At 40.3% G+C, this 25,457-nt stretch overlaps 2 protein-coding genes and 1 long non-coding RNA gene across 3 annotated transcripts; 1 reads left to right on the top strand and 2 right to left on the bottom strand.

Moving 5' to 3' along the window:
* Nucleotides 1-1,432: 1,432 nt before the first annotated feature.
* LOC307201549 (olfactory receptor 14A16-like) lies at nt 1,433-6,282 on the bottom strand (the record flags this gene model as incomplete). The annotated part of the gene is made up of 2 exons (XM_079950822.1): nt 6,198-6,282; nt 1,433-2,424 (listed from the first exon to the last, which is right to left on the bottom strand). Exon 2 carries the CDS (start codon nt 2,402-2,404, stop codon nt 1,433-1,435), a length of 972 nt encoding a protein of 323 aa, XP_079806948.1. The 5' UTR covers nt 2,405-2,424; nt 6,198-6,282.
* A 978-nt stretch (nt 6,283-7,260) lies between these two features.
* On the bottom strand, nt 7,261-7,907 carry LOC307200237. Its single transcript, XR_013832350.1, has 2 exons — nt 7,628-7,907; nt 7,261-7,541 (listed from the first exon to the last, which is right to left on the bottom strand). It is a non-coding gene; the product is annotated as an uncharacterized lncRNA (long non-coding RNA).
* A 3,153-nt stretch (nt 7,908-11,060) lies between these two features.
* LOC307201548 (uncharacterized protein) lies at nt 11,061-25,145 on the top strand (the record flags this gene model as incomplete). Its single annotated transcript, XM_079950821.1, has 2 exons — nt 11,061-11,945; nt 24,139-25,145. The coding sequence occupies 2 exons, from the start codon at nt 11,061-11,063 to the stop codon at nt 25,123-25,125; spliced, it is 1,872 nt and encodes a 623-aa protein (XP_079806947.1). The 3' UTR covers nt 25,126-25,145.
* Nucleotides 25,146-25,457: the final 312 nt, after the last annotated feature.

Here is a 25,457-nt window from a genome sequence, read left to right as displayed (position 1 = left end):
TAAGCTTCCAGGGACACAATTGATCATTTGTTTCAGGCTCTTGAGACCAAACTCTGAAGAGTGTGTGGGGTTTTTTTTTGTGTGTGTGTGTGTACACATGTTATAATTTTCCACCCCATGGTAAAAGCTTCATTCTGCATGAGTATACAGATAGGTTCAGTGTTCCAGAAGAAAAGGATGGGATGATTATTATTATTATTTAAAAAGATGAGAGGAAGAAAAATAAACTTTTAATGTATTTAAACTCATTGTGGGTTCCAGTTTAATGATAACTCTTTTAAGGCACAACACTTCATTTTAGACATACTTATTTATGTGAGGCACGATATCTAGTTTCAAGCAGACACTATTTACAGAGAGCTTTAAAACCCCAGTCAGCATTCTTACTGAAACCTCTTCTCGGGTTAGACAGTTTTCACGTATAATTGGCATTTGCCATAGCAAAAATCTCACAGCCCCTTCTAGGATTTTTATTTCCCCCTCAGGGAATCAAATTGGTAATCCCTGTTTAACTAATTCCTAATCCCAATCAAGGCATGTCCATGTCTTCCTAGGTTCCTATCTAAATGACATAGAATCCCTATCTAGCCAATATGCAATCCTTCTATCTGTTTAACTGTCAAATTCTGCATTTGTGACTCCAGATTGGCTTTTGTTCTAAATAACTCTGACTAGTTGCTGACTCAAGGTCTGTCCATCACAATCACATTTACCTGTGCTCCTGTGTCCAGCTCTTATACCCTCACATTTGTCTCTAAGGGAGTGGTTCATTCCCTTGCCCCCTGGCCTGTTTTTATTACATTAGTGATGCAAAAGTCTGCCTCTGCGTTGTCCTGTATTTTCTTCTAATCCTGCCTTAGATGGCAACATACTTTCGTAGGTTGTATTTTTGCAAGCACTGTGACACTTCCTTATCAGAGGACGGTGTTTGTTTCTTTGACTGCCTCCAAACTGCATGCACTTCTCTTGTTGAGATGTTAATTCACATTCCAGTAAATCTGTGAATTCCTCCCCCCCCCCCACCCCAATATGTTCATCTAGGTGTCATCACTTTTGTGAAATCCTGAATACTCTGGTCAAATCACTGTTTGCATGCTGTTGGGGGACAGAGCAGACGAGAAATATGGCCTCTTACTATCCATAAATCAGAGGATTAAGGTCTTCTGAAATGTGTTCAGCCTGCTGTAGGCCACTTTTAGAATCATGCAACAGATCAGTGGGCTATAAGTAAGTACATAAATGGGTACATCAGCAAGGCATGTGATCTGAAAAGCAAAAGCGTGAATGATCCAACTGAGCTGCATAAATGCAAGATGACCATGTGACACAGGGCAGATGTTGAATCTGCATATCTAAATTTATCTGGAAGCTGTAACTGGCAATGATGATGTGTTTCAGGAACTCCCTTTAATTATTCTTACACACAGAGAGTTCACCTTTTCAGAACAATCCTGGAAGATATATCTAGAGAAGATTGCCTCAAACCCAACAGTTTTGATAAAGCATTTTTGATCTCCTTATTTCTCATGCTATAGATTATTGGGTTGAACATGGGTGGTACAAGACTATACATCACAGTTAATGCAAAATCCAGGTCAGATGGAGTTTTAGAGGGAGGCCTAAGGTAAGCAAAACATCCTGTGAAACAAAATACGGAGAAGACAACAAGGTGGGGTATGCAAGTGGAGAAGGCCTTTTTCCTTCCCTGAACAGAAGGGATTTTCAGAACTGCAGTAAAGATATGCACATAAGTAACAACAATGTAGACAAAACATCCAAACACAAATGTTATACTTACTACTAAAGCTCCAATTTCTGCTAGGTATAGATTAGAGCAGGCAAGTATAAGTAACTGTGGAATCTCACAGAAAAACTGATTGACAATGTTGGAGCAGAATGGAGTTGCAAAAGTTCCACAAGTGTGCAGAACTGCATAGAGCAGACCAGCAACCCACACACAAGCAATCAATTTTATACAGGCTGCTCTGTTCATCACCATTTCATATTGCAATGGATTGCAAATGGCAACGTATCGGTCATATGCCATGACTGTAAGAAGAGCAAACTCAGATGAGATAAAGAAAACAAATAAGAGGATTTGAGCAACACATCCAGCATAAGATATGTATCTGGTATTCATGAGAGAATTGGCTATGGATTTGGGGATAATGACTGAAATAGCTCCTTGGTCTTGGATGGCCAAGTTCATCAGAAAGAAGTACATAGGAGTGTGAAGGCGGCGATCAAACGCTACTGCAGAGACAATGAGAAGATTCCCGAAAATAATTGCCAGATACAATACTAGGAACAGAAGGAAGTATAGAATCTGCATGTCTCGTATTGCTGAGAACTCCAGGAGTAGAAACTCAGACACAGCAGATTTGTTATCTATTTTTGCATTCATAACTAAAATGCTTTCTGCCGCTGAAATAAAACAGAGATGAACAGTGATTAAATCCTGTTCTGATAACAAATATTTACTAAACTCTAAAAAATGCATCACAGTGGTTTAGAAAACTGTAAAAACATAAATGTTCTATCTCTTTCCTTGCTATACTTTATGCATATGCTAAATGCAGCAGAAACAATCTGCAGAGGTAAGATGTCTCTCTTCATAATCTCCATACTCACAAAACACATTTTTATATTGTAATTCAATATTAGAATCGAAAAACTAGCTCTTAAGTCTCACAAGATAACTTGCTACCCAAATCAAGTTCAAGGTTCTTGTATTAAGTGACTATGTCAATAACAACTTAAGTCCAGGAGAGCTTAGGTATCTGATTCCTTATATCCCTGTCTTATCACCAAGGTATTTGGCACATAGCTGTCAACTTACAGATTTGAAAATAAGGGATCAGCAGCCAAAATAAGGGACCTGCAGCCTCACCTGTTCCAGGCACTCCAGTCTTCCTGTCCTCCTGCAGTCTGGTCAATCTCATGCTGGTAGCTTCAAGAACACTGTCCAACGAACCAACTTTGTAACCAGAGGTTCAACTGAATAGAATCTGAATCACATGCACCACAAGGCCTATGCAGCCTAAACTTAAGATGGCTCCCCAGCCTAGCTTTGCACTGCAAAGTTTGCAGCAGCACGTGCAACAAAATGGCGTCCAGCATTCAAAAAACCCCTCAGCTTGCATTAACTAGCCACACACAAGGCATGCAAGCTCCACCCCCCAGTCGTTCTTAGTCTTCTTATTGGGTGAGCAACACAGCCAAGCAACACAGTTGGAGCCTCCCTCCTCCCTGGCCGGCAGGGAGAGGAGCTGCTTCCTTTGAAATTTAAGGGACATCATTTAAGGGACATCCATCAATAAGGGACAGCAGCGGGACATGGTGCTGGAATAAGGGACTGTCCCTTCAAATAAGGGACACTTGACAGCTATGATTTGGCATATTCTCATGGTTCACCCAAATGACTTGTATCATTATTCTGGGTCAAATTTTCAGGAACACCTTCCCAGCTAAGACCAGACAGAATTTAACTGGGTTTTTTAAAATAATAATATTTTTTTTTTAAAAAAAAATGCCCATTTTTAACCTTAATGCACACTGCACACATAATATGTTTTTGTCGTTGTTTAGTCGTTTAGTCATGTCCGACTCTTCATGACCCCATGGACCAGAGCACAGCAGACACTCCTGTCTTCCACTGCCTCCCACAGCTTGGTCAATCTCAAGTTCATAGCTTTGAGAACACTGTCCAACTATCTCGTCCTCTGTTGTCCCCTTCTCCTTGTGCCCTCAATATGTTTTTAAGAATATACAAATGAATGGGCTCCCAGAGAGAAGCTCACAACTGTTCTACTCCTCCTCAAATCTTTTTGCAGCTACACTGTGTTAAATTAAGCCAAGGTGATTATGCTCTCTCCTCACAAATTAGGATCTGTAATCAAGGTTTGCTCTTGGTTACTGCTGGTGGTTACTGAACAGAGAGCTTAATCACTAGTCCTGGTTTGGATGACATGCTAAGGGAAAGCTTGGTATAAGGACCAGGGAGGAGCACAGCTACTGTAGGTGTCTTTCCAGAAGGTTGCACAATTGTGAAACCTCACAAATCTAAGTTTTGTCTTAGCATGTCATGCAAAGCAAGCCATTGTGTATGCTGAGCACAGTATATATAGATATTAGGAGAGAACAATAAACCAGCACCATAGTATTATTGTCTGCATTCAGATCTCAGGAAACTACCCAGGCAATAACTAAAATTATAAAAATGCAAATGCCTTACTCTTTTTCTTAGGAGATAATATATTTCCAGATGCAATTTCATCACTACTTTAGGGTGTTCTGTATTCTTTGATCCACTCAATGAGCTTTGTTAAGAAATCACACTCTCCATTTCTTTCTGAGGCAGTGAAATTGTTTGTCTACCCTCACATTTGAAAATGTTTGTATACCCTTGCAAAATGACGCCTTTACTATGGGGAACAGAATTATTACTAACTACAGTATTTATGTTCCTGGGAGTTTGATCTCAGGAGCACAACCCAAATTAGCAATTGTGTCCCTGGAAGCTTGTACTGAGTAGTCAAGAAAAAATCAGCAATAGTGTTTCTTGTGACTTGGTCCCAGGAGTGCAACACAAATAACCAATCAAAGTATGTAAATAAATGTTAACAACAGTCTCATCTATATTTCTGATAATGGGTCTCTTTAGGTACATGAGACTACATTAGCAAGCATGAGCACTAAATTCTTCTTAACCACTAATTTGAATAATTCAGTGATCTGAACCAATAAAAAGTTTAAGATTACAATCATGTCAGGTGTGGCATCATTCAAAGTAATGAATATCATGCTCTTGAGGCTAGTGATCTGTTTCCAGCTAGTGCACTAAATCTAACTGTATACATAAAATGTAGCACATGAAAGACACACAGGTTTTTAAAACTATGTATACGTCAGGGACTGGCTGGATGAGGAGGTGGGGACCTCCCGTCCAGGAGCCCCCCAGGGACGTCAAGGGAGAGGAGTGCTTCGATCCCAGGTCCTGGTGCTGGGACAACTGGGAAAAGGCTGAGGAACAAGCTAGGAGATGATGGAAGCAGGAGATTGGAGTGATCAGGGGGTGGCGTGGGGTGGGGGTCAGAAGAAGGCCCTTCCAGGACAGGGCTGGAGGCTGAGCATCTCAGTGTGAACACAGACACAAACAGGGAGGAATCAGAGAGTACACAGGCCGTCCTGCAGCAGTCCTGCTGACTCTCCTCCTCTCAAACCCAGATCTAGAGAGTCCTATGTGTTGCTGAGCAGTGGACCAGACAGGCCCAGAGCCCAGACAGGATCATCCCCATGTTTCCATCTGTTGGGAAAGGCTCCAGAGTGAGAAGCTAGAGGGGAGAGGTGGAGTCGGAGCTCAGCGTCCAGCAACATCTCAAGCTGAAGGAGTCAAGCCAGGGAGACCTCCCGGTTATTTTATGTGAGTCCATTGCATTTCAAGCCTCATGACAGTATATCCTTATGTACAGCCAGGATTGGTTGAAAACTCTAATAAGTACACTCATTTGCCTGCATATACAGAAGGAAGACTCAGGAAGCAGTAATTAATTAGCTGCAGTCTGGTCAGCAGCAGCCTTCAGTGTCAATGAGACAGCCCAAATTGGGTGGCCACACACTGAAGCCAACTCCCTCTTTTTACTTTGCTGCCCCTTACTGGAACAAGATTTATTTTAGGGTTATGCACTGGATTCAGTCAAGGCCCAAGGCCTGAGCAAAACTGGGTCTATTTGGACATTGGACAAGTTGGATTCACATACGTTCCAACATGCCTCTGGTAAAAATAGGGACATTTCTCACTCCCCCTCAACTGACCCTCCTCAACCCCTCTTTTTTGTCTCCCACCCAGCAAAAGAAGGGCAGGCGCCACCACCACTATAACAATGGGACACAATGCACACCATCCTGGAAAAAAAATCTTAATCCCATTTTTACTCATTTTCTTCTTTGGTAGATTTACAAAAAGAAAATCGCACACCAATAAATAAATTTTAGAAGGGAGCAAATTCAGATGCAGACACACAAAGCATTTTTTAAATCAATCAATCAATCAATCAAGAAAGAAAGACTCCTTGCACTCTGCTGCACTCCCTTTTCCTCCCCACCCAGGGTGGCTCTGCCTTCTGCCTGCATCTCAGAGTTGGCACATCACGCTAGGTTGGTGCTCAGTGGCAGCAGCTTCTCCTCCTCCTCCTCACCTGCTCTCCAGCACCTGCTACGAGTTGCCCAAAGGAGGAGGCCCACAGTGGTGGTGATAGAGAGGCAACTCCCTTGACAGCCACCACTGCTGCCGCCAACACCGCTCGGCACAAGGCTGGCTCCTCCTCCCCGGGCTTGGAGCTGGTGGCACTAGCAGGGGAAATAGGGACATTCTGGATTCAAATCAGAAGCTTGGATGGGTCGAGGTGGGTGGCTCAGGGTGATCCATGGCTGTCAGAGGGAGAGGCAAGCAGGTCAGGAAAACCCTGCCAGAGCCTCTTTTTGATAGCTGGTGGTGTCTTTTGAAAGAAGGTAGGCCCAACTAACTTCCTGCCTGACACACCCCTTTTGTCTGTTGAGTGGAGGCCTTGAACTTGCAGAGTGAAGGGGAAAGGAAAGACACTTTTGGAGCATCACATGCACCCTGCTGGATCACCCTCTTAGCTGAAAATAGGTCGAGTGGAGGGGTTGATCCTTTGGGGAGGCACCCTCAGCCTCTGTTGGAAGGGTGTAGGAGACAGAAAGTCTCCTTACCTCAACCTCTTTCTGGACTACATGTTTAATTAAGTATTAGCCCCCGCCCCTGAACTTATTTCTGACTGGATTTGGGACAAGGTGGAGGTCCCCAGATTGACCCACGGTATGTAATCTTGGCGCCTTCCCAGATTTTTTAAAAAATAATTTTTATTAACAGGCCAATCACATCACATTATTCAAATCACATTAGTTCCAAATTATACAGCCAATTTTTTAAAAAAACTTTTTGAGGGTACCCATACATCAAGCTCTGCACAAGTCCAAAATTCCGGATAACTCCAGGCATCACATATTTTACTGCTTTAATTAGACAGTTCTATCCAGTTCGATCCAGATAGTCCTTTATTACTTTCTTTCTCATCTTGTTATTATCATATATTCCTTTCTTTGTGATCTCTGATGATTCTCACAAGCAGACTGAAAACTGGCGTCTCTGTGTGGGTTTTGTACTCTTCACAAACTATCTCGTTCAGGGACAGCCTCTGTTCAACGCTTCCATAAACAAAGTTAACCTTCGTTCTGTCCTTTATTTTTTCTCAGGCTGGCCAAATAAATCAGACAAATCAGGGGGCTCTGTCAGGTCAAACTTACATTCCAGCACTCCTTCTCTTTCGAACAATTCTGATTCTCCTCCCCCTGTCCTTCTTTCTCCAGCAAGCCTGTCATGGCGAGACGCCATTTTTAAACTGCGTCATAAAATTTTTCCTCTTTCTCACCATTCACCAGTCTTCTCTCCTGTTGTAATCCTTCCCCACACAGTTCTTAAAATCCTGCTTATGATTAATAAAAATGCGACGATCTTATTTCTTTCTGGGGTGAAGGGTTATTAATATCACATCGTGTAAAGAAAAAAAGGGTTTTTTCCTCCACCACCCCTTTGTTCCAAACATACAGTCTCCTAGTGGTGATTCATCAGAAGATTTACTTATCCATCCGTCACTCCTGGTCACAGAGATCCATTAATCAGCAGCCTTATCATCGAGCTTTACTTGATGTATGTGCTTCAGCTTCCTTTCCAATCGTATGTTTCCAATTATAATTCCGAGCTGAAGCAACCAGCAGGCGCAAATTGGAATCGGCGTCAGGAAGAGCTGACTTCACCGAGGGCTCGTGCCAAGTGTTCGGCCCCCCCATCTCTCGGATCAGGGGGTGCATTGTGAACACCGCTGACAAGACAGGATCCCCCCCACATCCTGGGGGGTAGGGAAGGCTGCATACTTCCCATAGCAGCCCCTTAATTACCTCGTATGGGTCAGAGAGATGTTATTGTCGGCCATCTTCCAACACGCCACCTGGTGGCCCCTTGGCGCCTTCCCAGATTGAAGCCATGGAGGCGATTGGGAAGGTGCCAACAGTCCTAATTTATTTTGCCACAATTTGAACTGGGGTGGGCTCACCTCTTTACGTGGGTGTCTGAAAACCTGCAGGAGTGGAGACTGCATCTGCTGCTGTTGTTAAAGTTCCAGCAAAGTCTGTAGGGTTTAACCCACTGGGACCTCTGACTAGCAGCTGTCAAGCTTTGGAGCAAGAGATCCTGGTGCTCCACATCTCAATGTAAAGAAAGGTCTAAGATGGCCCTTAGATGAGAATTATTGCCATACCTAACCCACACAGTGCCAAAAAAGTCATAGAAAGCACAGGGGACAGTGTCCTGATATTTATTCACAGACTGGTCCCACATACATGATGTATGTCTTCAGCCATTTAGGCCACTTTCAGTCCACCTTTTCTTTTCTTTTTCCTTAAGAAGTTATTTGTTTTAAGTCTCCTACATTTCCTTCAGCTTGATTTCAGACTCCTAAAACCAATAAAGTAACCTTCCATTCAAATCTTCTCCTTGGTCATACACAGAGATAGACAGGCACATTTTATCATTTTTCACTGTTTTAACAAAACGTGATTAGTGGCCATTTGGAGTATGTGAATCAAACAGGAAAAGAAGAAGAAGGTAATGAAAGAGATGGGTTTAGCTGACATGAGTAATCATACTTTCTCCTTCATCATAACTCAGCTCATTTGTTACTAATTAAGTTCTTTTGGAAACACAAAGCAAACTTTTAGACATCAAGAACACATTTGCCTCATCTACGTAGTTATGCTGGACTCTTGAGAGCAAGACACCCCAAGCCCCAAAGCAACATAAATCTCCTTCATTTGCCAGTATTTTTAGATGCTCCTGGCAAACCTTGTGGCTGGCTCATAAACATTATAGTTACAGCATTTGCCAGCACAATATTCTTGAGTGCATAGAGAAGAATTTCATGCTAAGGGGAAATGACTCTATGAATGAAAAAGTAAGTCATTCTTTTAAGCTATTCCATTAGAAGTTTTCATGTTTTGCCTCATGCTCTGTCATCCATGAAACTATTCTTTCCCCATTTGTCTATGGTGTGGTGTGGTTAGGACTTGAGGAGTAAAGCAGATCATCTTCTCAGCCTAAAGATAACTAGAAGTATGATGTTAGTATATATAAATCCACATAACATTTCTTAAATAAGAATATTGTTTTCAATAAGATTCAAAACAAAATTATTGGCTCTAGGTCATATCTGAATTCCCCCCCTCTCTCTCTTTCTCTCTCTCTATCTGTGTATGTATATGTCTCTGTGTGTACACACACACACACACACATCACATCACATCACTGAAACCATAAGACAGGTTCTTTCTTAGAACCACAAATACTGACTAAAATAATGCTCAGCCTGATAGCATGGGGTAAAAAAAGCAAAGACTGAAACTATATTAAATCAAGGTGGTGTTTTTTCTGTTTGTTTGTTTGTTTTCAAATTTAGCAAGGAAAAGTGGGGAAGCATGTGGTGAATGTTTTTGGAGTTTGTAAAACTCCATACCTGGGATTAAGAAGAAACCTGTGTCCCTCCAAAAATTTAAGTTTCATCATGCCTGTCGATTGGCTATGCTGCCTAGGGCTACTGAGAGTTGGTAAACAACAATAACAGGAGAGCCACTGGTGCCTCATCCTTGGAGTAAATATTAGAGTTGGTTCAGATAAAATTTCAGGAGGCTTTTGGCACCAAACCTCACATCATCCTGGTTTCTCTTCTTCTTTGCAGTCACCCAGAAAGACATTCTGAGTAGGTGTTTGTAAATAAGAGCTCTGGTTAAACCACAGAGCCTAGGACTTGCCGATCAGAAGGTCGGCAGTTCGAATTTCAGTGACAGGGTGAGCTTCCGTTGCTCGGTCCCTGCTCCTGCCAACCTAGCAGTTCGAAAGTATGTCAACGTGCAAGTAGATAAATAGGTACTGCTCCAGCGGGAAGGTAAATGGTGTTTCTGTGCACTGCTCTGGTTTGCCAGAAGTGGCTTAGTCATGCTGGCCACATTACCCAGAAGAACTGTCTGCGGACAAACTCCGGCTCCTTCAGCCAATAAAGCGAGATGGGCGCCGCAACCCCAGAGCCAGTCACTATTGGACCTAATGGTCAGGGGTCTCTTTACCTTAAGGATTGTTAGAAAGTTTTTTGCTTATTACAACTACTACCATTCTGGGTTTTGTTTCTATTCCAGGAATGACTAACTTGGAAAGGTGGTACAATTAATAATAATAATAATAATAATAATAATAATTTATTTCTACCTCACCCATCTGGCTAGGTCTCCTCAGACACTCTGGGCGGCTTCGAACAAAAGATTTAAAATACATCAAAACATTAGTCATTAAAAACTTCCCTAAACAGGGCTTCCTTCAGATGTCTTTATTGAGCTGTTGCTTACTAGGCTAATGGGGAGGTGGGCAGGACAGTCGTGAAGTCCGTTGGGGGGGGGGGCTCACTGGCAGAGTCACTTTTTGCTGGCAAGTGGCAACAATGTCACTGTCAAAAAGTTGGCAGCAAGGCACAACTCCATCATACTAGCTACTCCTGCTCTGTTCTGTGTTCTCATATATATCATTATTGTATAAATATTACGTATTATGTTACAATGATTACATCTTTATGAAGACTTTTTCTCTCAAGTAATTCATATTTAATGTAAGCTTAATGAAAGTACAATATACTGTATGCCAGGATCTATAGGAGACACAGTTGTATGTTCTTTATCTCACACATTCTAGTTAACATGAGCAACTTATGGTTTCCTTAGTATTGTTATATGAGAGGAGAACTTTATAGTAATAGGAAACCTACTGTAACACATTCTGCTCTCTGGCTTTTTTGAATCTCACCTGACGGACATTACTAAATTCAATTTAAATTAATAGCACTTGAGGTTAACTCTTCTTTAGACCATGCAATAATGTTAACAACTTTCTTCCTTTTTTTCCTTCCATAGAGCATTTTGCAGTTTAAATCAGAGATGAAAAAATGTCTAACCAAACTTCTGTGAACACGTTTCTGCTCTTGGAGTTTTCTAATGTTCGAGAACTACAGATAACACAATTCTTTGTGTTCTTGCTTTTTTATTTGGCCACTGTCACAGGAAATCTTCTCATCATTTCTGCAGTCACTCTTGATCATCACCTTCACACTCCTATGTATTTCTTCCTGATGAACTTAGCTGTGACTGATCTTGGCTCAGTTTCAGTCACAATCCCCAAATCGATGTCAAATTCCCTTTCAAATACTAGGGTGATTTCTTATTCTGGATGTGTCACTCAGGTTTATTTCTTTCTGCTTTTTGCAGCATCAGATTACACCCTCCTCACTGTCATGGCACATGATCGGTATGTCGCGATCTGCAATCCACTACGGTATGAGGCAATTATGAATAAAGGTGCCTGCATTCAGATGGCGGGCAGTGCATGGCTCACTGGTCTTCTCTATGCTGTGTTGCACACTGGCAGCACTTTTGCCATGACATTCTGCTCCAATATTGTTGATCAGTTTTTCTGTGAGGTCCCTCAGCTTATAAAGATCTCCTGCTCAAAGTTATACATACTTGAAAATGCACTTCTTTTCTTAAGTGTGGCTGTAGCATTTGGCTGCTTTATTTTTATAATTGTAACCTATGTCCAGATCTTCAGTACAGTTCTGAGAATGCCCTCATCACAGGGAAGGCAAAAAGCTTTCTCAACTTGCATTCCCCACCTCGTTGTTTTCTCCATGTTCCTGTTTGGTGGAGCACTTGTTTACCTAAGACCCATACAGCATGCCTCCTCACATACAAATATGGTCTTTGCTGTCATATATTCCGTGATTCCACCCATGATGAATCCAGTGATCTATAGCATGAGGAATAAGGAGATTAAGGTCGCTATGTCCAAGATTTTAGGATTGAAATAGCTTTCTAAGGATACAATTTAGATTAGATTAGATAAATTTTATTGTCATTGTCCGTATATACACAGTATACACAACAACGAATTTGTGGTGTTATTCTTTATGCAGGGTTTTGTATGTAATGATGTTAAAGTGTATGAATGTTTTGATACACAATCAAAGTAGGGGAAGTTAATGTGGTTCCCATGTTGTTGGAATTCAACTCACATCTGTCTCAGCCAGCATGGCCAATGTGTGCTTTGTCCATTTCAGTCCTAAATATCTTTTCTTGTTTGTTATAGAAGAAAAATGTCAGCATAGAACTATTTCAAAGCATTAATCCTATTGTAATTTAAGTATGCTTAGGGTTTTAAAGAAACAGAGCCATTTTTAATCGATCAATCATCCCGTTTTAAATTGGTTAAGCAATCTAGTGCATTTTCATGAATGGGTGAGTCTATATATATGTCACACTGAAACAATAATATCGGTTCTTTCTTAGATATTGAAAGAAATATGAGATAACTTACAACTGAATATAAAAATCAGTCACTCATTGCTCAAATAAAAATATAAGCTTCAAACATTTTCTTCTACATTCCATCCATCTGGTTTGAGTAGTTAATGACACGTGTTGGGATTCACCTAAAATTGGTGTGATACACCATTCATCTGAATAAGAATGGAACATTCTAACATCTTGATGTAGGCCTGATCTGCACAGATCCCCATTTCCCGCCCTCGCTTCTAATTCCCTTGATGTTGATATAATGCGAGGTTTCATTCTGTTAAAATGCAAACAGATATAATTCTGTTCTTCTATGTTATACAGGTGTAATATCTTGTGCTATAGGATTGGAGGCTTTGTTTAGCTGATGCTTGTGGTTCTCAAACAAAACAAGGCTGTAATTTTGATATACAGTATGTAATGTTGGAATCGAGCAGAGGGATCATGTCAGCCTCTTTGTTAAGATAAGAGACCTGGCTAACACTGTTAAACACCCTATTTGCATGACTAAAGAACTGCACATGTTTCCATAGGAACAACTAGCTAATGGTGCTTCCTGAAGTAGGGTGCAAGTCTTTGCCTCTCACCTGAATGTGAGGCATCTAATCATAAGCTTGCATTTTTATTAAAGCTTATATGTTTAATCAGGGCTTGTATTTTAAAAATGAGCTTAAAATGTTTTATGCCAGGCAGAAGACCAGCTGCCTAAAAACCTTGGCAAGATGTTTTTCTCCTAGACAAGGGCCCCCCCTGATTTATAGCAGAAAACAATTCTCAAAGTCGTAAAAAGGGAATTACAGGCTGAGAGCCAAGGTTACACTGACCCTACAAATTAAGGGTGGATAAATAGTAAAATGAGCCATATCTTCTTCCTAAGGTTAAAAAGGTCAAGAGCAGTGAAAAAGCAACTGGTCTGGCTGGCAGAAACAGAGCATTTTTGGGAAGTCTTTTCTAAAGCTGTTTCTTTCTTAAACTAAGATCCTTTTAAGATTTCTTTTCCTTTTAAAAGGTTATTTATGTATTAAATATATTAGTTTAAATATAATTATGCAAAGGATTTAAGAAATGCTAGATTCTTATTTCATATAGTTGTAAGAGTTGTAACTATCCTGAAATTAAGTCAGCCACCAGCCAACCTCCTGCCGGACAGGAGACGCCATCGATCGCTCCTGATATATGGTTGTCAGGCCTTTTGTTTAGAAACCTTCAAATGAAGGAGATCTCTCAATGTTGATGTGAACTCAAAATCCTTGACATATGTTTAAGATAAAAATTCAAGATTAATCATCTGTTTTGGAAGGCAATAGGGCAAGGAGGGCAAGAGGTGAGCTGGTAATTAAGTTTCCTTGTTGAGACACATGTAAGATATATTACTACTTATTTGTCATTTATAGATAGAAGAATATATAGCTTTTTGACTTCCATAAAAGGGCAAGAGGAAATGGGTGTATCTTTTGTGATTGGTTTTAGCAAATAGCCAGTAGGAATTTCAACCAGGCTGATTGGACAGAGGCAGCCACAGGAGGAGCAAGGGGGCTGGATTAAGGAAATATAAGTGCTGGCCAGAATGGCAAGAGGCCAGGCCAGAGCTTGGTAACCATATACCACTGTGCCTCATATTTATTTGTCTGACAAATAAATTACTATTTTAATTTCTCTATTGCTGCGTTGAATATTTCATTCCAGCTAAGCGTTAACCACAAGCAGGGTGCTACAAATGGAGACTAGGTCATCTTGTAAGAAGGAGAATAGGCAGGGAACTGAAAACTAGAAAGACAGAGACTGGAAATGCTCACTGTGCTCAAACCAAAGCTATGGTTTTGCAGACCCATAGAGACATAGTGGGGAAGCAAGGTATTGTTATAAGAATTCTAAGGTCTCAAATATATAATAAATATTCATAAAAGCATACATATCTAAATATATAAACCAGGTGTCTGACATAGTACAGGAGAGCAATCCTGAAATCAGTTTGACCTGAAATATTCCTCTATAGTAAGAGAGGCAAATGGGGAAAGCCTTCTCACTGTCTTTTTGCTTACAAATTCTGTCTTAAGGGCATATTTATGTATGAATAGGGTGAGCCTGTGACCTAGATACAGGAACTAAAATATTAACCATCACAAAACCATCACAATGGCCAGGCTGCCCAGGTAATGCAATCAGCGACAAATTATCAGATATCCTGGCAGACAGGATTTCTGCTGTAGACCACCTCCTATGATGTCAAAACAAAATAAAAAAAAAAATTCCTTCCAGTAGCACCTTAAAGACCAACTAAGTTAGTTCTAGGTATGAGCTTTCGTGTGCATGCACACTTCTTCAGATATCTGAAGAAGTGTGCATGCACACGAAAGCTCATACCTAGAACTAACTTAGTTGGTCTTTAAGGTGCTACTGGAAGGAATTTTTTTTTTTATTTTGTTTTGACTATGGCAGACCAACACGGCTACCTATCTGTAACTCCTATGATGTGTATATGATGATATTGGGGTTCTTTGGACCAAGGGGGTTGGGCCATGTCAAAAGTCTTTGAAGGATGCACACTTTTGTTTAGGGAGGGGAGGGAATTCTGTTGCAACAGAAAAAATAAATGTCTACCTTGCTTTCCACTGGATCTAGCCTCTATCCATTTTTTCTCTGACCAATCATGGACTTAGGGGATTCAGAGTCCCTTGGGGAGTTGGGCAGCAAAAGCCAAACTCCAATTTTTATATCAGTATGCCAGAGTGTTAATGTTGTGACTCTTCCCATCTTATGCTCAGATTGTATATATTTATAAAAATAAAACCATATATCCTGAAACCACAATTTCCAGTGACTTCATCCCAAGGAAACCAAACCTGGGAAAGTTTTGGCACCCCTGGAGTCTCTCACCACTTAGAGACTGGAGCGTATGCAACACTAGCATAGTCATTCCTCTGATTTCATGGATTAGGAGTGTTCAGTACACCAGCCCTAGCCATCACTCCGTAAGGCAGTGAGATCAGAGGCGGAATTAGGGGAATGAAACTGGTTCGTCCACACTGGGTGCCAAGCCGAGAAGACGCCACAGCCATGATGAAGAACAGAAGTTGAGAGGTTGGGGGTGCTGAATTTTGGCATTGCACATGGTGCCACTGAAATTTTAAATCCCAAAGTCTGGCACTGGTGGGAAGTAGCTACACTCTGCCAATGGTCAGAAACTGATTCCTCTGTCTTGGTGTTGGCATTCTTACATAAACATACTCTGTCATCATAGCCTAGTTGCATCAATCGTTAGGTACTGTATTCTTCCTCTCAATTTTTTTTTTTTTTAAAGACTGGTATGTGGCTGATGTAAATCTGATTAGCCAAGCAGCAGGAAATGGTGGGGGTTGAGGGTGTTCCAAATTGTTGTTGTGAGTGGGTGGGTAGATGTTATGATGTGTCTGTTTGCACTGCCAGCATTCATGTATGTTCAGTTGTTCCATGTGGCCTTTGGTTTGGACTCAGTCTGACCCTTACGTTTCCCTCCTCTTACTGTTTTGATCTATGGACTACTTTTAAAATGAGGCTGCATTTTAAATTGCATTTTAACCTGTATTTTAAATTTTTCTGTATTATGTTTTTATTGTAATTTTACTGGTGTTAGCTGCCCTAAGCCCAGCTCTGGCCAGGGAGGGTGGGGTATAAATAATAATAATAATAATAATAATAATAATAATAATAATAATTTACATACAGCTGAGAAGTTTAGGATCTTTTGCTGGAGTTACGACGTGTTCTTGTGATGGATGTGTGTTAACCCCTAATCTTATGCCCACAAGAAGTTCTCACACAAAGAAACAAAGAAAGCTTGGTTTATTATATAAAATAGGAGTGACAGAATATATAAAAATGCTGCTTTAGATAGCAAAGTTACTGAAAGGGTGAGAAAGCGGATTAATTCTACTGCGAGCAAGTTGGTGTCTGATCTGGGTGGGCTTGTGATTCCCCACCCAGCTATTATCGCCAAAACCACCGACTTCTCTAGGTTGGATGGGGTTCATCTTTCCTCACTTGGGAATGATGTTTGGTTGGAGTCGGTGGTGGCTAGGTTGAGGATGTGTTTAAGTTTGTGAGTGGTTGGCGGCGAGCGTAAGGGCTCGGGTGGCGGTTAGGCATTGGTTTAAATTGGTTGGTGGAGGGGTATGGATTGGCTGTGCCTGCCCCTCCAGTGAGGCTGCTGCACGGGAATTCCGTTAAAGGAATTCAGGGGCTTACCATCCTTTCGTCCAAACCCCTGGAATCGGGTTTGGGCCGCGTAAGCCCCTAGGAGCATGCGGGGAGAAGCTTAGGGTCTGTGTCGCAGCTCCAGTTATCCCCGATCTTGTTCCTCCACACTGGCTTTCGCTGGAATCCGGAAGTCAGTGCTGTCCCCAAGGCGGGGGGGGGGGCAAATAGTCATAACCAATGCCTAAGCAACCACTCACAATATGTATGATTAATAAAGTTGTGGCCAAAATTATGCCAAAAACCTTAAACAAAATTTATGTGTGATGTGTGAGTTACTGGGGTAAGGGTGTTTTGGGGGACCTCAGCACGCAAATACACACTTTGATTAAAGAACAAAAGATCCCCTAACTATTCTAAAAGCCTACAGAACCAAAAATGGGGAGGAAGGGGGGAGTATGCATGTCCTTAAAGTGAAGCAGATATACAGAGTCCTAGGGATCACTGGGTTAACTGCTGTCCTGTTAGAGCTGTGGGAGCTTTACATCTATTTTTTATATATATACATTTTGCCAAGGCATACCAGTAGAGGGGAGGGGGTTGTGAAATGAGTGATTCCTACAATCTCTATAGTTATACTAGTGGCCAAAATTGTGGAAACCTTTTGGGGAAAAGTGTATTTCCAAGGTTTGATGGCTCATAACACCACATTATTCTGGAGTAATACCATAAAATTATATATCAATGGAAAAACAATTTAATGAAGAATACATTAAACTCAAGAGAGCAAATCTCTAGGAACACAAACCAGATATTACTGTACCCTCCTCCCCTTGCTGAATATATCTTTTTGGCCACCAAGGACTGGTTGGGTTTCATATGCTTTTATGGAGGACTATCCAAATGCACAGACAGCTGAAGTCCTTAGAGGAGAAAGCACATCTGAAGGTAAGAGAAAAATATTACTAAATTAATTCATATAGTTCAAACCTTACCTAACACCATATGAGTTACTTAATGGATCTCACATGTATATCCATTAAATCACTGGTTGCCAACTAATAGGTCATGGCCCCATTCAGTATAGGCTGCAACAGGAGCACCACCATGCAAATATATAGTACAGGATTAATCAATTGTTCTCAACTTTATGTGTGGGTTAAAAGCAGGTCCTGAGTTGGAAAATGTTGAAGTTTGTTTGTTTGTTTGTTTGTTTGTTTGTTTGTTTATAAGAAAATCTTGATGAATGTGAGATTTTTTCCTGGGCATGGGAATCCTTTTTTATTCTTCACACAGACAAAAATAAATGAGTTCTTTAAGTTTTAAAAACAGGGTGTTGTGTTGGCTATAATGCAGAACCACAATCAATAAAGCAAGAGCTGCCTTTAACATTTCAAACTGAAGTGAATTTGGGGGTTTCTTCAGTGGCAAAACATCCGAGGAAAGTAGGAAGAGGAACTTAAGGAAAGATTGAATGAGTTTTCGCAAGCCTTCCAAAATTTATTTGAAAGTTTCCATATGTATTGGGAAATTGAAAGGTTTTAACTAAGCTAGTGAAATTTCAGAGGAGGAAAGAGAGTTTGTGCTCCTTTCATAATATACTGTGGCTTCTCTGATGCTTTGATGGCAGAATCCTTATTACCTGCTGCATCTGAAAAAACCATTAACTTTCTGTTTATTTTCAAAGTGCCTGGTTCTCATGTAACAGATTTTATCACATTGTGGATCTATTCAGCTGCAGCCTCATGCACTCTTAACTGAAAATTACATCCAAATTGAACATAAGTAGGACAGGACTGTATGTCAGTGAGTTGTAAGAACCACTTTCAATGTGCTTAAGTCTTTTACCCTCACTCTTCCAATTTTTCTCTCACAATTCTTTAAGCGCTTATTTATATAGTATTTTTCCCAGTGTACTTTTGTTCCCTTCTGATATTGTCCCCCTCAAAAATGGCATCCTGTGGGGGATAGTAGGTGCTGATATTCAACAGGAGAAAGCTTAAAATCCTTTGGTGCGCAGGGTTAGGCTGTGTGCACAGTCCCCATTTCTCTGTGTGCTCCTATCACTGGTTTGAGAAGTGGTATACACACAGCATAAGCCATAAGCCACATGTCTCTGGTCATTTTTTAAGAACTGCTGCATTTCCTCCCAAACCACATTTGATCCAAGTTGTGAAGAGTGACCTAGCTACATTTCAAGCTGGTATTTAGTAGACATCCTTAGCTGTTCTAATCCCACACCCAAAATATCTATCCAGTACTATAACTTTTGTGGAAACTTTTTGGAAACTCAACCTAGGCATTGTTTCTTGTCTTACAGTTGAGTTTGTTACTTATCTCCCTCAAAATTCTTCAGATGTTATTTTACATCACCCAGAATGCTGAAGTTACATCCATGGGAGCTCTGAAGGCTGCTGATGTCCTTCGCAACTCATGGTGCAGGCAAGAGCAATGTGTTATTTTGTAATTGCAACTTTTGTTTTGCAACTATTTTAAGACTGTTTCCAGTAAAAATTTGAAACTCATTCTTATGTTGGAGAGCAAATTCTTCTCTACTCTACACAAGGTCCAGATCGGGGATTCCAAGGCACCATTTTTTTGGGGGGGGGAGGGGTTGGCATCCATCTGTCTTGGAGACAATGGAGTCCACCTCCAGGAGTATGAAATGTTAAATTCTCCAGGCTGAAGTGTTATATTACTAGAATATTCTGCTGTCATTAAAACTTTGTACTTCTGTTTCTTTTTGCAGACAGCATGGACCAAAGCAAAGACCAAACTATAGCTAACCAATCCTTTGTTTCAGAGTTTCTACTCCTGGAATTCTCAAAAGTTTGGGAATTTCAGATAATACACTTTGTAATATTCCTGGTATTGTACTTGGCAATTGTAACAGGGAATCTTCTCATCATCTCTGTAGTATCCTTTGACCATCGTCTGCACACCCCCATGTACCTCTTTCTAATGAACTTAGCCATGCAGGATCTGGGCCAAGTTTCAGTCATTATTCCCAAATCCATGGCCAATTCCCTCATGAATTCTAGGCACATTTCTTATTCTGGATGTGTTGCTCAAGTCCTATTCTTCACCTTCTTCATATCTACTGATTTTTTCCTCCTCATAGTCATGGCCTATGATCGGTATGTTGCTATTTGCAACCCACTGCAATATCAGATGGTGATGAACCTGAGAGCCTGCACTGAAATGATTTTTACTTCATGCGTCACTGGGTTTCTTTATGCAGGTTTGCACACTGTCAGCACTTTTGCAACTCCTTTCTGCTCCAATGTTGTCAATCAGTTTTTCTGTGAAATCCCACAGTTAGTAAAGCTTTCCTGTTCTAAGAAAAATCAGATTGAAACTGGAGTTCTCCTCTTGTTTTCTCTCATTGGGTTAGGCTGTTTTATATTTGTTCTTGTGACATATGTACAGATTTTTAGTGCGGTGTTAAGGATGACATCTACACAGGGAAGACAAAAGGCCTTCTCTACCTGCCTTCCACATCTCATGGTATTCTCCACATTTATGGTCACAGGCTTGTTTTCCTATTTGAGTCCCATGACTAATACAGCAACACATTTAGATTTAATTTTTACAGTGATATATTCCATGGTCCCACCTTTGCTGAACCCACTGATTTACAGCATGAGAAATAAAGAGATCAAGGCTGCTTTGTCAAATATGTTAAGGTTGAAAACATCTTCAAATAAATTTGTTTTTAGTTTTTTAATATAGAAATTAATATAGTCATTTTCTTTAGGTATGGATATGAGTGTCACATGGATGTTTCACATTGATTTCAATGGGACCAAATAAAACTAAATCTGAATCCATCAATTGGTTGTTGTCTAACTATATGGATCTGCTAACATAAGAGTCTACATAAAGGAACTTCTACTACTTCTTGTCTTCCTGTGCATGCTTATGCCCTTCTAAATTTGTTCTTGGAAGTCCCCCAATGTCTCCAGGGTGGGAAAATGCATGCCTCCACCCTTCACTTCATCATAGACCACATTGTTCCCCAAGGCAGACTCCTTGAGCATTTTGTTGAAAGACCAGCCACACCACCACAGCTACTCTGCCATTGCTTTGCATTGTTCCCAGGTGTGCTACAACTGCAAAGTCACCGTCAACTGGCAGATCGATCTGGAGTTGTGTGCCACAACTGCAAAGTCACCGTCAACTGGCAGATCGATCTGGAGCTCTAACTCAGCTTGTTCTACTATTTTTACTATGATGATATGGCCCTGAATAGCATTGCCAAGTACTTCCTATTTCTTTTTGAAAAACAGCTTTGACATTTTGCAAACCTTTCTGAGGATTTTTACAATCAAATGGTGTATAAATTTTATGAAATAAATAAATTATGCAAACACACATAACACAATCTAATTGAATATTTAGTGTACATAAGAATGTTTATTTATTTAATGGATTTATACCCCTCCTTTTGGTGAGGGATTATACCAAGGTAGCAAATACAAATATATACATTAAATGTACAACAATATATAAATTCATAATTAACATTAATCGTTTAAAGTATGTTTAATTCTTCATTGAATAGCAGCCAGAAATTCTGGTACTCACTTGTGTATCGTTCTCAAGACTGTTCCACAATAACTGCTCTTTGCAATCACATGCTTCCATTGACCTTCTATTTGAACATCTTTTTATTGAGCTATAAGGAACTATATTATAAGTCCTATATTTACTCACCTGTAAATCCTGCAAACAAACAGAGCAAGGAGAGATAAGTGCAGTAAGCTCCACCCATCCCCAACATTTCTATCTTTTTACCCTCTGACTTGTCGTGAAGGAATGGGACTGTTTAAGAAGAAATGAACATTTTACAAGCAGTTGGGTTTGAGAATAATGGAGTTAATTTGCTTCCTGAAGTCAACCATGTATTGCAGGTGATCACTTCAGGAGATGTTAAAATGAGGAAGTAAAACATGGATTTGAGGCAGCTTGATCTATAAAGAGGATAAAGGACTCTAACTGAAATAATTTTGCTTAATGGAATTTTTGCAAATAGAAACCCCTTAGATAAGACTAGCAGGATGCTTTTATTGTGTTTGTACACCTAATTCAGCTGAATCCCAAACCAAGTGGAGTAATTGGGGGATACCATGGATTGCAACACTGAATGGAAAGGAAAGTTGGATGATAATTAAGGTGAGGAGGATAAATAGGCCAAACTTCATTCCAATTAACTCAATGTTTGCCTTAAAATTAAGAATTCCATTGTCTAGTCTATCCATGTCAATAATGTGTTCTAATTCAAGCTAAACAAACCCAACTCCCTCAACTGTTCATCATAAGGCTTCCTTTCCAGACTCTTGGTTATCTTGGCCACCATTCTTTGCACATATTCCAGCTTGTCATGATCCTTCTTAAATTGTGAAACCCAGAACTACACAATTTTCTAGATATGATCTGATCAAGGCAGAATAAAGTGATACTATTACTTCCCTTGATTGGGACACTATACTTCTGCTGATGCAGCCTAGAATAGCATTATATTTATTTTTTTGCTGTTAAAACACACTGTTGACACATCTTAAGCTTGTGGTCTTCTAAGACTCCTAGATCCTTTTCACATGTACTACTGGCAATCCAGTGATTTAGTGCAGTTGTTTCTTCCTGTCAAATGTGGAACCTTACATTTGTCCCTACTGAAATTCATTTTTTTAGTTTGGGCCCAGGTCTGCAATCTGTTAAGGTTATATTGAATCCTGATTCTGTCTTTCATGGCATTAGCAACCCCTCCCAGTTTGGTGTCATCTGCAAACTTGATGAGCATCCCCTCAATTCCTTTGACCAAGTCATTTATAAAGACATTGAACAACAATGAGCTTAGGACAGAACCCTGTGGCACCCTACTTGTCACTTTTTTCCAGGATTAGGTGTACTCTTTGGATTGGGTCAGCCAGCCAGCTACAAATCCAACTAACAGTTACCCCACTCAACCCACATTTTACCAGCTTCTTCTCAAAAATATCATGGGGGACTTTGCCAAAAGTCTTACTGAAATCAAGTTACACTACGTCCACAGCATTCCCCTGATCCACCATCAAAAAAAGAAAAGAAAAAAAAGGAATAAAGAAATGAGATTTGTCTGGCATGACTTGTTTTTGAGAAACCCATGCTGGGTCTTGGTAATCACATCATCCTTTTCTATGTCCCCACAGACTGACTGTTGAATTATCTGTTCTCAAACTTTTCCTGGCCAGACAAGAACTTAGGCATGTGCCTCATCTGTTTTCCTTAAATATGAGTTTCATTGTAAAGCCCAAGGATATAATTGTCAGATTCACCTTTCACTTAATTAAGAGGAATTACTCAAGAGAGAGTCAAAGTGCTAAAATTCCAGGATCCCAAGACCATTGTTTTACAAAATATACGTGGAGGCACTTTAGGGCACCACCACTACTCAGCCTTGTAATGGGGTATCTACACAAAGTGAAAATTCCATATGGATGAGGCTTCCCATTCAATCTGATGGTCATAGTGGATGGAATACTGCATTCGGCGACCTGCATTCGATTCATCCTTTAGGTGAATCCTAAATGTAATGTGACGATACTTTGATGGAACGTATGAGGGTTGGGAGACCCAAGCAAATGTAAAAGGGTAGCTGATGCTGTCCACAAGCACCAGCCTAATGTTATCTGTCTCCAGGAGTCACACCATGTTGAGTCTGTTGTATGCCTACTAAAACACAAGTATTTTTAAGACTGTTGTAAGGGGAATCCATTGATTCCCATTACCCAGATTGCATTAAAAATGTTGTTAGAATCAGCTTACTCATATTGTGCTAAGAATGTGTCAAGAATATTTGTGCAGGAATAACTCAGCCTTGAGCTAGCCTGATAAGAAGTTCCATCCTCTTCTTGCTGAACAAGGTTTCCAGCTCTGATAATGCCTGCTTTTCCTCTGTGAATGTCACTTAATTTCTACATCCATGTGTATAAAGCTGAGGAAAGGGCTCTATATAAGCCTGTGTAATTTATACATCTGTGGAATCAACCATGGTGAACTCCCCAGTGACTGTTGCTTCTTGTCGAAATAAAACTGCATTAAGCTTTCCTTGCTGTGTTCATAAAATAATTCCAACACACTATTATATTGTACCCAGGACCAGAAGTTCAAGAGGGGTTGCCATAATTTTAAATGCTACTTTTCATTCACCATAAGGTGAATGGCGGCCCAGTTAGCTATTATGGCCCAAGTCCTTTATATAAATTCTAACAGCACTTTGGATCACGGACAATCTAAGTTACCACCTGCACAACTCTCAAAATACACATCTGATTCAGTGTTGCTGAGCTGTACAAGACTCATGAGAATTAAACCTTCAGGGTGTGATTAGAAATGAGACATGAATAAACTCAATGCTGAAGCTTACCACTGTTAGAACAGATAGAGAGATGTTGAGAGAACATCACTAAGATATTTACAGCTGAATAAGAAAGAAGTAATGTGATATATTTCTGTTCACAGGTACCAAACAAACATCAGAGAAGCACAATGTCTAACCAGTCAAGAGTGAATGGATTCCTTCTTCATGGATTTGCTGAAATCCAGCAGTTGCAGATATTCCACATCATCATTTTTGTCATGATGTATTTGGTGGCCTTCATAGAAAACCTTCTCATCATCACAGTCATCATCTATAGCCACCAGCTTCATACACCAATGTACTTCTTTCTGGCCAACCTGTCATTCCAAGACTTTGGCTCCATATCCGTTACAGTTCCCAAATCCATTGCAAATTCATTGATGAAGACCCAAACCATCTCTTACTCTGGATGTATCTGCCAAGTCTCCTTCCTTGTCTTCTTCATGGTCTCCCACTTCATCATTCTTGGTGTCATGGCATATGATCGTTATGTTGCCATCTGCAATCCACTGCATTATGAGACTGTTATGAACAAAAAAGCTTGCATTCAGATGGCAGCCAGTGCATGGATTGGTGGAGTTTTTTATTCAACTATGTACACTGGGGCTACATTCAGATTTGAGTTCTGTTCTAATGTCATCAATCAGTTCTTCTGTGAAATCCCACAACTGCTGAAAATCTCTTGCTCTGACTCATATCTCAATGAAATTTGGGTTCTGATTTTTGGGTCTTCTTTTGGCTTCATTTACTTTTCTCTAATTATTTTTTCTTATGTTCAGATCTTCAGAGCTATTCTTAGAATCCCATCCAGCCAAGGGAAGCAAAAATTCTTCTCAACTTGCTTGCCTCACTTTATTGTTATTTCCCTGTTTGTGGTAAGTGGCACCTTTGTCTATTTCAGACCAAGTTCCAGTTCCCCATCAGCATTTGACCTCCTGGTTTCTATGTTCTACTGCATGGTGCCACCAGTAATGAACCCACTCATATATAGCATGAGAAACAAGGAACTGAAAGTGGCATTCTGGAAACTGATTACTAACATTTCTCCCCCAATCCTTCGGCAAAAACCGTTCTCCAGTGCATTTTAAAAAACAGTTTCTGTTGTCTATATGCCTTGCCCAAAATTTCCATTCATATGTTTGTTTACTCAGAAGTAGGCAACACTGAACTCAATAGGAATTACTCTCAGGTAAAGATTGTAGCCATATAGGGCTTTAGACTGATGTTGTACTAAAGCTTTGATCCTCCCTACCCATTACCCATGCTAGCAGAGGCAGACAGAAATTGGAGGACCAATATACAAGCCAAGCCTTCTTTAGAGTGAATAAACTCCCCAAATGGGCAAATGTAACTAGCTCACTGCTAGCATTTATATAATTGAATATAATTGAATATATACTCAGAAATAAACCTCTTTGAA

The sequence above is a fragment of the Podarcis cretensis genome, assembly GCF_951804945.1.
Source record: "Podarcis cretensis genome assembly, chromosome: 13".
Classification (NCBI taxonomy): Eukaryota; Metazoa; Chordata; class Lepidosauria; order Squamata; family Lacertidae; genus Podarcis; species Podarcis cretensis.
Note: the sequence above shows the minus strand (reverse complement) of the source record. Positions and strands in the feature narration are given on the sequence as shown.